The 13,376-nt window shown below is 39.7% G+C and overlaps 1 protein-coding gene across 2 annotated transcripts in view; it reads right to left on the bottom strand.

Moving 5' to 3' along the window:
• The window catches only part of JHY (junctional cadherin complex regulator), a 67,691-nt gene that overhangs the window by 14,035 nt on the left and 40,280 nt on the right, over positions 1-13,376 (bottom strand). For both annotated transcript variants that reach the window (XM_067039507.1, XM_059068253.2), the window contains one exon: positions 2,014-2,675. In XM_067039507.1, coding sequence (XP_066895608.1) covers positions 2,014-2,675 — 662 coding nt within the window. The remainder of the gene's footprint in view (positions 1-2,013; positions 2,676-13,376) is intronic.

The raw sequence follows: 13,376 nt of genomic DNA, 5'->3' as shown, positions 1-13,376 counted from the left end.
ATGATAGAAGTCCTTTGCAGGAAAAAAATAGGAATAGGAGGCCATTTCCTATTTCTCTCCCTAACTACTAAAAATTAAATATTTTTAATGGCAAATATGTTAGACTCCCTCTAAAGTCAGGAAAAAAAGACGATATCTATAGATAGTGATATCTATCACTATCTCTTCTAGGAAGTGAATTCTGAATCTTATTAATTGTACATTCCATACCTCCAAGTGGAGCACTTAAATGTATTCTGATTAATTCATGTGTGTCACATTGTCTCCCTACTTTGAAAATAAGCTCCTTGAAGGTTTCCGTGCATCATACTACTTTTTAACCTTTAAAAAAAAAATTTATTTATTTATGGCTGTGTTGGGTCTTCGTTTCTGGGCAAGGGCTTTCTCTAGTTGCAGTGAGCAGGGGCCACTCACTATCGCGGCCTCTCTTGTTGCGGAGCACAGGCTCCAGACATGCAGGCTCACTAGTTGTGGCTCACGGGCCCAGCCGCTCCGCGGCATGTGGAATCTTCCCGGACCGGGGCACGAACCCGTGACCCCTGCATTGGCAGGCAGACTCTCAACCACTGCGCCACCAGGGAAGCCCACTTTTGTATCTTTTATAGCATTTTAGCCCTATATTCATCCATATCAGGTATGTAATAAACACGTTTGACTGAATGATATCAAGAAATACCCCGATTTTAAAAATAGCTTTTCTTTCTTCTAATTATAGAAGCAATGCATCTACATTGTAGGGAACTTGGACAACTCAGAAAATATAAAGAAGAAATTAAAAATAATCCCAATCTCTCTTGCCAGAAATAACCACTATTGACATTTTGGTGCGTTTTTCATCTTCTCTGCACATTTTGTTGTTGTTGTTTTGTTTTTTTGCGGTACACGGGCCTCTCACTGTTGTGGCCTCTCCTGTTGTGGAGCGCAGGCTCCGGACGCGCAGGCTCAGCGGCCATGGCTCACGGGCCCAGCCGCTCCGCGGCATGTGGCATCTTCCCGGACCGGGGCACAAACCCGTGTGCCCTGCATCGGCAGGCGGACTCTCAACCACTGCGCCACCAGGGAAGCCCCTGCACATTTTGACATAGTAGACAGAGCTCATACTCCTTAGGTGTAATTTTTGCACTGTACTATTTTCTCTTTATAGAAGCATTTCCTCATAAATATGGTTTTTAATGGTTACATGATGTTAAATATTATAATTAATCTAAACATTTCCTTATTGTTCCATTATTGTTGTCATTTCTGTAAATGATATATATATATTATTGAAGTGTAGCTGATGTACAATGCTGTGACAATCTCTGCTGTACAGCAAAGTGACTCAGTTATACACATATAGACATTCTCTTTTTGTGTTCTTTTCCATTGTGGTTTATCACAGGATACTGAATACAGTTCCCTGTGCTATACAGTAGGACCTGTTGTTTATCCATCCTAAATGTAATAGTTTGCATCTATCAACCCCGAACTCCCGGTCCATCTCTCTCCCTCCCCTTCCCCTTGGCAACCACAAGTCTGTTCTCTATGTCCGTGATTCTGTTTCTGTTTTGTAGATAGGGCCATTTGTGCCATAGTTTAGATTCCATATATAAGTGATATCATATGGTTGTAAATGATATTTTTACACCCACGTGGTTTTTTTTTCTGTATTTTAGATTATTTTCTTAGGATAGATCATTACAGAGTTGGAGAGAATTTGTTCCCTCTGAACATTACTTGCGACCCTCACAATATACTGATCTTTTTTGACTGGGTTCCTCTGCCATTCTCCCTCCAATCTCTGGTTTAACGACAGTGGAAAAGGTAGAGGAGACAGGGAAGAAGGAAAGAAATGCATCAAAAGTGGACTATTTTCTGCAGAAGTCAGAGGCAAGGACGTCATTAGGAGAATTTTCCCTCTTGCCTGACCATCGCCATGAACGGCCCCCGCCTCCACCCCGTCCTCCCCCTCCTGTCTTTCTCTAGCAGCCTCTCATTACTCTAGAAAACCACTTGAGAACAGGGAATTCTTACCATAATATTTCTAAGTTCTTATACTTTGTTTCTGTATAAGTCTGTTTGGGTTGCTTCTTATTTTCAGTTGATCCATCATCATTTATGTTAGAAACAGACTGAGAGCCCTTCTGGCTAAGGGATGCATGCTTCTTAGTAAGTTCATGAAGATAGCTCAAGCCCATATTGGAAAGAGTGTCGATGTGTAGCTGCTGATATGAAAATCTTTTCTCTTCTTGGTCTTTGCGTCCTCTTTCTGTATTAACATTCATCATTGAGTGATACCTGGTAGAATTTTTATATAATACCTTGTCAGAAGCCTGGTGTGGTGGAGCAAATTTATTGGAGGTTACTTTGGGTTCCTGGCTTCTCGGTATACCTGAGTATTGTAAATCATTGTTCGGGGCATTCATAATCACGACCGTTTCCTGTTTCACTGCAGTATCTATAGGCTTAGTTGGGGTTTGCTGCTGTCTGGAAGCGTTATTCTGGTTTCCTTGACTGACAGCCAGCTCTTCAGTCACCAAAGACTTTGGGCCATGCCGGTGTTTATGCTGTTTTTGAATCTTGTGCTTGGCTGGTCTTCTGGAAGGTTGCTGGCCATTGGTTGTTTCTGAAGATTGACCTCTGGGTCCATTGCTTGATTTTGCATTTTCAAATTGAGACCAGTGTTCCTGGTAATCCTAAGAAGATATTTTTAGTTAATACAAAGTTAAAAGATTGGCACTCTTCACAAATTTTAGTGTTTCTCAAACTGGGAGTTAAGACTTCTAGGAAGGTGACCACAGAATTGAAAAGAGATAAAGGAGGAGAACAGAGGGTCCTTTCCTCATTTTGGGCAATGAGAGGGTGATTAGCTGAGTGGTTCCTCCTGGCAGTTTCAGATTATGAACTTTCTAGAAAGAAATAGCTTAGAATGGGCATTATATTAAGGGCAAGTCTTTGACTTAAAATGTTGTAAAATGAAGTATTAATGGGGGAAAAAAGTAGCTTTACCTCTAAAGAGCTGCATACAAAGGAAGTGCAAATCAACATCAAAATATGCAAGTTTATCTTAACTAAGACGAATATTTTAAAAAATATTATCCAGAAAGAACATCAACAATTTGCTTTACCCACCAAGTACAAGTTTAATATGAAATACAATTCAGATTATCAGATCTTCTTACTCATATAGGTCAGAAGCTAGAAATGATCTCTTCACCAGATGAAACAAATTAGATTTTATTCAGAGGATTATGAAAGAGTCTGCGTGGTGATAGGACATCTGTGAAACCACAAGGGTTGTTTTGCTTCTGTTCCTTAATATAGCCTGTACTTAGGCAATCAAACATCTGGGGGAAATATTTCAATTTCAGAGCAGTCTTTAATGCTTTCCAAAGTCTTGTAACAACAAAATGTACTCCTGGTATAATAGATACACTATGTAACTATATTGTGCTAAGCCATTTAGACATATTTCCTGAGGAATAAAGCGCTCATTACTTTGTGAAAAACTAGCTGAGTTAAGAGGCCTTTGGAAAGAATGATTAAATGCTTACTGAAAACAGCCAGAGGACCAGATGCCTCAGTGTGTTATATAACTGCAGCATAATTCTTCCTTGCTGAACGCACGTATAAAAAGCCTCTGTGGCCTGTATCTATGCAATGTTAAGTGAAAAATGCAAGTTACCCAGATCATTTGAGAAAAATACTTGAATAAATCATGTTTTTGCTCAGATTGTTTTAAGGATAAGTTCAACTTTTATTTCACTTTTCTGATATAATTGCTAAGGCTCATCCAGCTCCTGTATTCTATTTCTCATGAAATCTCATTATAATGATAAGGTTGAGATTATTCAATTTAAAACAGTAATATACTATATGACTTTTTTTTTTTTTTTTTTTTTTTTTTTTTTTTTTTGCGGTACGCGGGCCTCTCACTGCTGTGGCCTCTCCCGCTGCGGAGCACAGGCTCCGGACGCGCAGGCTCAGCGGCCGTGGCTCAGGGGCCCAGCCGCTCCGCGGCATGTGGGATCTTCCCGGACCGGGGCACGAACCCGCGTCCCCTGCATCGGCAGGTGGACTCTCGACCACTGCGCCACCAGGGAAGCCCATGACTTCTTATATTAGATTTTCAAGTAAGAATGACTTATAATTTAAAATTTAGACTAAGTTCTCCTTAGAATTTGAACTTTTTGGAGGATTGGCCAGGTTCTTAGTAACTCCTCTAAACTTTAAATTTTTACCTGCGGTGCTCCAAAAAAGAAAAAACTTCCTTTTCTGTCTGTATTTCAGTTAAGAAGGTTCTTCTTTTCATGCAATATATTGAGCTGCATGGAGGAAACGTGGGCAAGGAGGCTCTGCCAACAGACAGCCCAAGAGCATCCTTCCTTGTAGTGGACCCAGAAGGACATTGTTATTTACATGCTTGTAGGTGTGTTCATGAAACACAGCAGCTCTTTTCATGGCCGTCATCACTGTTCTTGAAGGTCAAAAAAGATCCATCCCTCTTTGCTATGACCTAGAGATATTTATTAATGCTGATAATGTCATTCTTTTCAATATTTGTTCAGCCTTCTTTTAAACTGAAGGATAGTTGATTTACAATGTTGTGTTAATTTCTGTTGTATAGCCAAGTGACTCAGTTTTACACATATATACATTCTTTTTTTATATTCTTTTCCATTATGGTTTATCACAGGATATTGAATATAGCTCCCTGTGCTCTACAGGAGGACCTTGTTATTTATCCATTCTGTATATAATGGTTTGCATCTGCTAATCCCAAACTCCCAGTCCTTCCCTCCCCCACTTCTCCTTCCCATTGGCAACCACAAGTCTGTTCTCTATGTCTTTGCGTCTGTTTCTCTTTCGTGCATAAGTTCACTTGTGTTATATTTTAGATTCCACATATAAGTGATATCATATGGTGTCTTTCTCTTTCTGACTTCTTTCACTTAGTATGATAATCTCTAAATCCAACCATGCTTGTTCAGCCTTTTAATTGCTAGAAAAATAAGTGACCAGGAACACTTTTTCTGCTGCTATCTGACTGTACTTGTCCAGCTCGCTCTCTCTCATTTCCACCGAAAAAACCTATCAAGAATTGTTTTTCCTGGGGTACCAGACCCCAAATCTTGGGTTACCACTTGGTCTTAATCATGTTATACCTTTGCAGCTGACAATTCAGATGACAATAGTGCTCTTCACAGGGTGCTTTGTCAACAAGGCCAAGGACTCATCATTTCATGAGAAACTTCAATTGCCTCGAGTGTTAAATCCTCTGTTCACATAAATGTAAGTGCCCAGAGACGGCATTTCAGTCTCCAGAAAGAAAGACGTTTAGGGGTTGATGTGATTTCTCTCACCTTCTGAGCAGCCTACTTGAGATCTGAGGTTTACTAAAGATTTATTACCTACAATCGAGGCATCAGGTGTCACTCTTTAGGTGGCAAGACCCTAGTTCCCTGAAGTTAATATACAAAGCCATCCTCAGGCTATTTAATCTCCATCAGCACCGAAATCCTCTATTTCATCCCCCTCTCACTGGGGTTCTTTTGTTACCAACACTCACAATCAGTCCGAACTACAAGCACTCAGAATAACTGCTTAATGGCAGTAGGTTTTCCCAGCACACACAAAGCAGAGTCCTTTGGCTGGAGCCTTAGCACCGGGGTCTCCTGATGCCTAATGCTGGGATGATAATTTCTCAGTAAGATCTGTGCTCAGTTATTAATGCTCCATACTGTGCCATCCAAGGGAAGTCTGCCCCCAACCCTGAGAAAGGCAGCATCTGGCTATTTCTCTTTCACGACTTTTTCCGTTTACATGACATAAGCAGAGGGGAGAATGCATGCTTTGATGTCAGCCAAAATGTTAATCTGCTTTAAAACAAAAGCCGTTCCTGTTCTTAGTCACCCTGATTGACCCTGGAGTCCTGAGGGTTGTGCCTGGGCTCCAAGATTAGCTCTGAAGTTTCTTTTGTGTTTACTAACAACAAAACACACATTCTTTGAGTCTGGGTTATACGTTCCATTCGATAATATTAATAAAATTTAGAGAACACGGTAGCTCTAATTTTCAGTGCTGGTATAGAAGGACTCTGTGCTCAGGTGAATAAAAGCGGCATAGCTCTGTTGATAGTGCTGGAGGAAAACCAAATGAATAGCTCTTTGGAAAGGTGCGAAGATCACTTAGGATGTGGTCACAGGATGTTGACATAAATAAGTCAAAGACGCTACATATCTTTCGCGCTATCATTTCTTTTCCTTGTCTAGAGGGGCAAGAGTTATTTTATTTAGAGGCAAGAAAGGAAACATCCTATTTCATCCTTTTGAAGACTCATGTATTGGGGGAACTTTCTTCTTTCCCACTGACAGCATGCTCCTTTCCTGGGAAGGATCTTCTGCTGCTGGGAGTGTACTCTCTGACCCTTAGCTCAGTACTGTGTCTGGTTCTGAACACACAGTGGAAATGGGATTTGGAAAATCTGTGAAGATTCAAAGGAGAGCACAAAACGATTCAGGGCAACAAGACCTATGTGGACAGGTAAAGTGATGACGGATTGCTTGGCTTGAAGTAAGGATCTTAGGCATGTGTACGGCACTTACATAGAAAATGATGAGGATGACCATCAATTCTCAGTATTTTTTAAAAATAGATCTTTATTAGAGTATAATTACTTCACAATACTGTGTTAGTTCCTGTTGTACAACAAAGCCAATCAGCCATATGCATACACATGTCCCCATATCCTCTCACTCTTGAGCTCCCTCCCATCCCACATCATCAAGTCCATTTTCTATGTCTGTCTCTTTATTCCTGCCCTGCAACTAGGTTCATCAGTACCATTTCTTTTTTCCAGATTCCATATATATGTGTTAGCGTACGGTATTTGTTTTTCTCTTTCTGCCTTACTTCACTCTGTATGACAGACTCTAGGTCCATCCACCTCACTACAAATAACTCAATTTCGTTTCTTTTTATGGCTGAGTAATATTGCATTGTATATATGTGCCACATCTCTTTATCCATTCATCTGTTGATGGACATTTAGGTTGGTTGCATGTCCTGGCTATTGTAAATAGTGCTGCAATGAACACTGTGGTGCATGTTTCTTTTTGAATTATGGTTTTCTCAGGGTATATGCCCAGTAGTGGGATTGCTGGGTCATCTGGTAGTTCTATTTTTAGTTTTTTAAGGAACCTCCATTCTGTTTTCCATAGTGGTTGTATCAATTTACATTCCCATCAACAGTGCAGGAGGGTTCCCTTTTCACCCTTTCCAGCATTTATTGCTTCTAGATTTTTTGATAATGGCCATTCTGACTGGCGTGCCATTCTGACCAGCGTGAGGTGACACATCATTGTAGTTTTGATTTGCATTTCTCTAATAATTAGTGATGTTGAGCATCTCTTCATGTGCCTCTTGGCCATCTGTCTGTCTTCCTTGGTGAAATGTCTATTTAGGTCTTCTGCCCAATTTTTAACTGGATTGTTTGTTTTTTTAAATATTGAGCTCCATGAGCTGTTTGTATTTTTTGGAGATTAATCCTTTGTCTGTTGTTTCATTTGCAAATATTTTCTCCCATTCTGAGGGTTGTCTTTTTGTCTCGTTTATGGTTTCCTTTGCTGTGCAAAAGCTTTTAAGTTTAATTAAGTCCCATTTGTTTATTTTTGTTTTTATCTCCATTACTCTAGGAGGTGGGTCAAAAAAGATCTTGCTCTGATTTATGTAAGAGTGTTTTTCCTGTGTTTTCCTCCATTTGTAGTTTATTTTTGTGTATAGTGTTAGGTAGTGTTCTTTTTTTTAAAAATAAATTTATTTATTTATTTTTGACCACGTTGGGTCTTCATTGCTGCACACAGGTTTTCTCTGGTTGTGCTAGCAGGGGCTACTCTTTGTTGCGGTGCATGGGCCTCTCACAGTGGTGGCTACTCTTGTTGTGGAGCACAGGCTCTTGGCATGGGGGCTTCAGCAGTTGCAGCACATGGGGTCAGCAGTCACGGCTCACGGGTTCTAGAGCACAGGCTCAGCAGCTGTGGCACACGGGCTTAGTTGTTCTGTGGCATGTGGGATCTTCCCGGACTGGGGCTCAAACCCATGTCCCCTGAATTGGCAAGCGGACTCTTAACCACTGTGCCACCAGGGAAGCCCAGGTAGTGTTCTAATCTCATTCTTTTACATATAGCTGTCCAGTTTTCCCAGCACCGCTTGTTGAAGAGGCTTTCTTTTCTCCATTGTATGTTCTTGCCTCCTTTGTCATAAATTAGGTGACCATATGTGTGTGGGTTTATCTCTGGGCTTTCTATCCTGTTCCATTGATCTATTTTTCTGTTTTTGTGCCAGTACCATACCGTCTTGATTACTGTAGCTTTGTGGTATAGTTTGAAGTCAGGGAGCCTGACTCCTCCAGCTCCATTTTTCTTTCTCAAGATTGCTTTGGCTATTCGGGGTCTTTTGTGTTTCCATACGAATTGTAAAATTTTTTGTTCTAATTCTGTGAAGAATGCCATTGGTAGTTTGTTAGGGATTCCATTGACTCTATAGATTGCTTTGGGTAGTATAGTCATCGTCACGATACTGATTCTTGCAATCCAAGAACATGGTATATTTCTCCACTTGTTTATGTTGTCTTTGATTTCTTTCATCAGTGTTTTATAGTTTTCTGAGTACAAGTCTTTCACCTCCTTAGGCAGGTTTTTTCCTAGGTATTTTATTCTTTTTGTTGCAATGGTAAATGGGAGTGTTTCCTTAATTTCTCTTTCTGATTTTTCGTTGTTGGTGTATAGGAACGCCAGAGATTTCTGTGCAATAATTTTGTATCCTGCAACCTTACCAAATTCATTGATTAATTCTAGTAGTTTTCTGGTGGCATCTTTAGGATTTTCTATGTATAGTATCATGTCATCGGTAAACAGTGACAGTTTTACTTCTTTTCCAATTTGTATTCCTTTTATTTATTTTTCTCCTCTGATTGCCATGGCTAGGACTTCAAAAACTATGTTGAATACGAGTGGTGAGAGTGGCCATCCTTGTCTGGTTCCTGATCTTAGTGGAAATGCTTTCAGTTTTTCACCATTGAGTATGATGCTTGTTGTGGGTTTGTCATATATGGCCTTTATTATGTTGAGGTAGGTTCCCTCTATGCCCATTTTCTGGATTTTTTTTTTTTAATCATAAATGGGTATTGAATTTTGTTGGAAGCTTTTTCTGTGTCTATTGAGATGATCATATGGTTTTTATTCCTTAATTTGTTAATGTGGTGTATCACATTGATTGATTTGCATATATTGAAGAATCCTTGCATCCCTGGATAAATCCCACTTGATCATGGTGTATGATCCTTTTAATGTGCTGTTGGATTCTGTTTGCTAGTATTTTGTTCAGGATTTTTGCATCTATGTTCATCAGTGATATTGGTCTATAATTTTCTTTTTTTGTGATATCTTTTTCTGGTTTTGGTATCAGGGTGATGGTGGCTGCGTAGGATGAATTTGGGAGTGTTTCTCCGTCTGCAATTTTTTGGAAGAGTTTGAGAAGGATCGGTCTTAACTCTTCTCTAAATGTTTGATAGAATTCACCTGTGAAGCCACCTGGTCCTGGACTTTTGTTTGTTGGAAAATTTTTAATAACAGTTTCAATTTCATCACTTGTGATACGTCTGTTTATATTTTCTAATTCTTCCTAGTTCAGTCTTGGAAAATTGGACTCTTCCAAGAATTTTTCCATTTCTTTGTGGTTGTCCATTTTATTGCCATATAGTTGTTTGTAGTAGTCTCTTATAATCCTTTGTATTTCTGCAGTATCAGTTGTGATTTCTACTTTTTCATTTCTAATTTTATTGATTTGTGTCCTCTCCCTTTTTTTCTTGATGAGTCTGGCTAAGGGTTTATCAATTTTGTTTATCTTCTCAAACAAGCAGTTTTTAGTTTTATTGATCTTTGCTATTGTTTTCTTTGTTTCTATTTCATTTACTTCTGCTCTGATCTTTATGATTTCTTTCCTTCTACTGACTTTGGGTTTTCTTTGTTCTTCTTTCTCTAGTTGTTTTAAGTGTAGGGTTAGATTGTTTATTTGAGATTTTTCTTGTTTCTTGAGGTGAGATTGTATTGCTATAAACTTCCCTCTTAGAACTGCTTTTGCTGCGTCCTATAGGTTTTGGGTCATCGTGTTTTCATTGTCATTTGTTTCTGTGTATTTTTAAATTTCTTCTTTGATTTCTTCAGTGATCTCTTGGTTATTTAGTAGCACACTGTTTAGCCTCCATGTATTTGTATTTTTTACAGTTTTTTTTTTTCTGTAATTGATTTCCAATCTCATTGTGTTGTGGTCAGAAAAGATGCTTGATACAATTTCAATTTTCTTAAATTTTCTGAGGCTTGATTTGTGACCCAAGATGTGATCTATCCTGGAGAATGTTCCATGTGCACTTGAGAAGAAAGTGTATTCTGCCACTTTTGGGTGGAATGTTCTATAAATATAAATTAGATATATCTGGTCTATTGTGTCATTTAAAGCTTGTGCTTCCTTATTTATTTTCTGTTTGGATGATCTGTCCATTGGTGTAAATGGGGTGTTAAGGTCCCCTACTATTATTGTGTTATTGTCGATTTCTCCTTTCATGGTTGTTAGCATTTGCCTTATGTTTTGAGGTGCTCCTATGTTGGGTGCATAAATATTTATAATTGTTATATCTTCTTCTTGGATTGACCCTTTGATCACTATGTAGTGTCCCTCCTTATCTCTTGTAACAGTCTTTATTTTAAAGTCTATTTTATCTGATATGAGTATTGCTACTCCAGTTTTCTTTTGATTTCCATTTGCATGGAATATCTTTTTCCATCCCTTCACTTTCAGTCTGTATGTGTCCCTAGGTCTGAAGTGGGTCTCTTGAAGACAGCATAATATGTGTCTTGTTTTTGTATCCATTCAGCCAGTCTGTGTCTTTTGGTTGGGGCATTTAATCCATTACATTCAAGGTTATTATTGATATGTATGTTCCTATTACCATTTTCTTAATTGTTTTGGGTTTGTTTTTGTGGGTCTTTTTCCTCTCTTGTGTTTCCTGCTTAGAGAAGTTTCTTTACCGTTTGTTGTAAAGCTGGTTTTGTGGTGCTGAATTCTCTTAGCTTTTGCTTGTCTGAAAGCTTTTGACTTCTCCATTGAATTTGAATGAGATCCTTGCTCGGTAGAGTAATTTTGGTTGTAGGTTTTTTGTAGGTTTTTTTCTTTCATCACTTTAAGTATATCCTGCCTCTCCCTTCTGGCATGCAGTTTCCACTGAAAAATCAGCTGATAACCTTATGGAGATTCCTTTGTATGTTATTTTTTGTTTTTCCCTTGCTGATTTTAATATTTTTTCTTTGAATTTAATTTTTGTTAGTTTGATTAATATGTGTCTTGATGTGTTTTTCCTAGGGTTTATCCTGTATGGGACTCTCTATGCTTCCTAGACTTGGGTGACTATTTCCTTTCCCATGTTAGGGAAGTTTTCAACTACAATCTTTTCAAATATTTTCTCAGACTCTTTCTTTTTCTCTTCTTCTTCTGGGCCCCCTATAATTCGAATGTTGGTGCGTTTAGTGTTGTCCCAGAAGTCTCTGGGACTGTCCTCAATTCTTTTCGTTCTTTTTTCTTTATTCTGCTCCTTGGCAGTTATTTCCACCATTTTGTCTTCCAGCTCAGTTATTCGTTCTTCTGCCTCCGTTATTCTGTTATTGATTCCTTCTAGTGTATTTTTCACTTCAGTTATTGTGTTGTTCATCTCTGTTGTTTGTTCTTTAATTCCTCTAGATCTTTGTTAAACATTTCATCTATTTTCTCAATCCATGCCTCCATTCTATTTCTGAGATTCTGTATCATCTTTACTATCATTACTCAGAATTCTTTTTCAGGTAGATTGCCTATGTCCTCTTCATTTATTTGGTCTTTTAGGTTTTTACCTTGCTCCTTCATCTGTTACATATTTTTTTGCCGTCTCACTTTTTTTTTTTTTTTTTTTTTTTTTTTAATGAGTGTGATTGTGTTCCTGTCTTCCTGGTTGTTTGGCCTGAGGCTTCCAACACCAGGGTTTGTAGGCTATTGGGTAGAGCTCAGTCTTGGTGCTGAGATGAGGAACTCCATGAGACCTCATTCCGATGAATATTCCCTGGGGTCTGAGGTTCTCTGTTAGTTCAGTGGTTCATAAGAGGGAGGCCGGGGAGATCAGGAGAGGCATGTGGGAGGGGCCCTCTGGGAGGAGCTGAGCAGGGGAGAAGCAGAGGGCACTTGCCCCGCCCACTCAGGTCCGGGGAGCCTGCTGAGCTCCCAGGCTGATCCCCTGCCCTCCAAAGCCCTCTCCAGGCTGTATAGCTCCTGGAGGCATAGGAGGGAGGACAGGGAGATCAGGAGAGGCAGGCAGGAGGGGCCCTCCCAGACAGAGGAGCAGGAGAAGAGAGGAGGGCATTTGCCCTGCCCACTCAAGCCCAGAAAGCCTGCTGGGCTCCCAGGTGAGGTCCCCTGCTGAGACCAGGGGTGGAGGGCACCCTGGGCCCCTTCTGTTCCTTGAGCCTAATCCCCACCCTCTACAGCCCACAGGGCCTTTTTCAGCCCTGTGGTCCTGAGCATTTGCCCCTCCCACTGCCCAAACCTCACCCTTTCTTAGGCCCCACCCTTCACAGCCAGGGCCTTCCCCCCCCCCGACCCTTTTTTTTTTTTCTCTTCTTCTTTTTTACTATTGTGGTATTGTTGTACCTTCCAGTTGTTGATTCATCTTTATTTTTATTTTTATATTCTTCCTAGCATATCTGTTAGTTTCCTAGTCTAATTTTATTTTTTACTTTGTTATTTTATTTTATTTTATTTGTTTTGGCTGCCCCAGGCGGCTCATGGGATCTTGGTTCATGAACCCAGGGTCGGGCCAAAGCTCCTCCAGTGGGAGCTCTGAATTCTCAGTATTTTTAAAGTGAAAACACACAGGCTTAAATGGTCCAGGGACCTTGTTTCCAGCATATCACCCTTTCTTTTCTTGTCCTCTATCTCCAGTTTCTGATCCTTTCAGCATAAAAATGTGTTTAAACCTCTTCTATTAAAAAAAAAAAAAGAAACAATCCCTTACTTGATCTCATTCTCTGGTTAAACCTCATCTCTTAATCCACAGCCAGGCATCTTAAAATGTAGGCTGGTCTTCATTTCCCCAGCTCTCATCCTGACCTCTGTACCGTGCAGGAGAGCCCTTATTCTCACTGAAACTGCTTTGCTCAGGCCACCAATGACTTTTTAGTGCTAAATCCTATGGTACCATTTTCTTTAACTTCCTATTTTTTCAAACTTACACAATTATTTCAAACTTACAGAGAAATGGCAAGAATAGCACAGAGAACCCCCAAATATCCTCACTGATTCACCACTTTTTAACATTT

This window comes from Kogia breviceps, chromosome 7 (genome assembly GCF_026419965.1).
Source record: "Kogia breviceps isolate mKogBre1 chromosome 7, mKogBre1 haplotype 1, whole genome shotgun sequence".
NCBI classification, from domain to species: Eukaryota; Metazoa; Chordata; class Mammalia; order Artiodactyla; family Physeteridae; genus Kogia; species Kogia breviceps.
The sequence above is the reverse complement of the archived record's forward strand: the minus strand, read 5'-3'. Positions and strand labels throughout refer to the sequence as shown.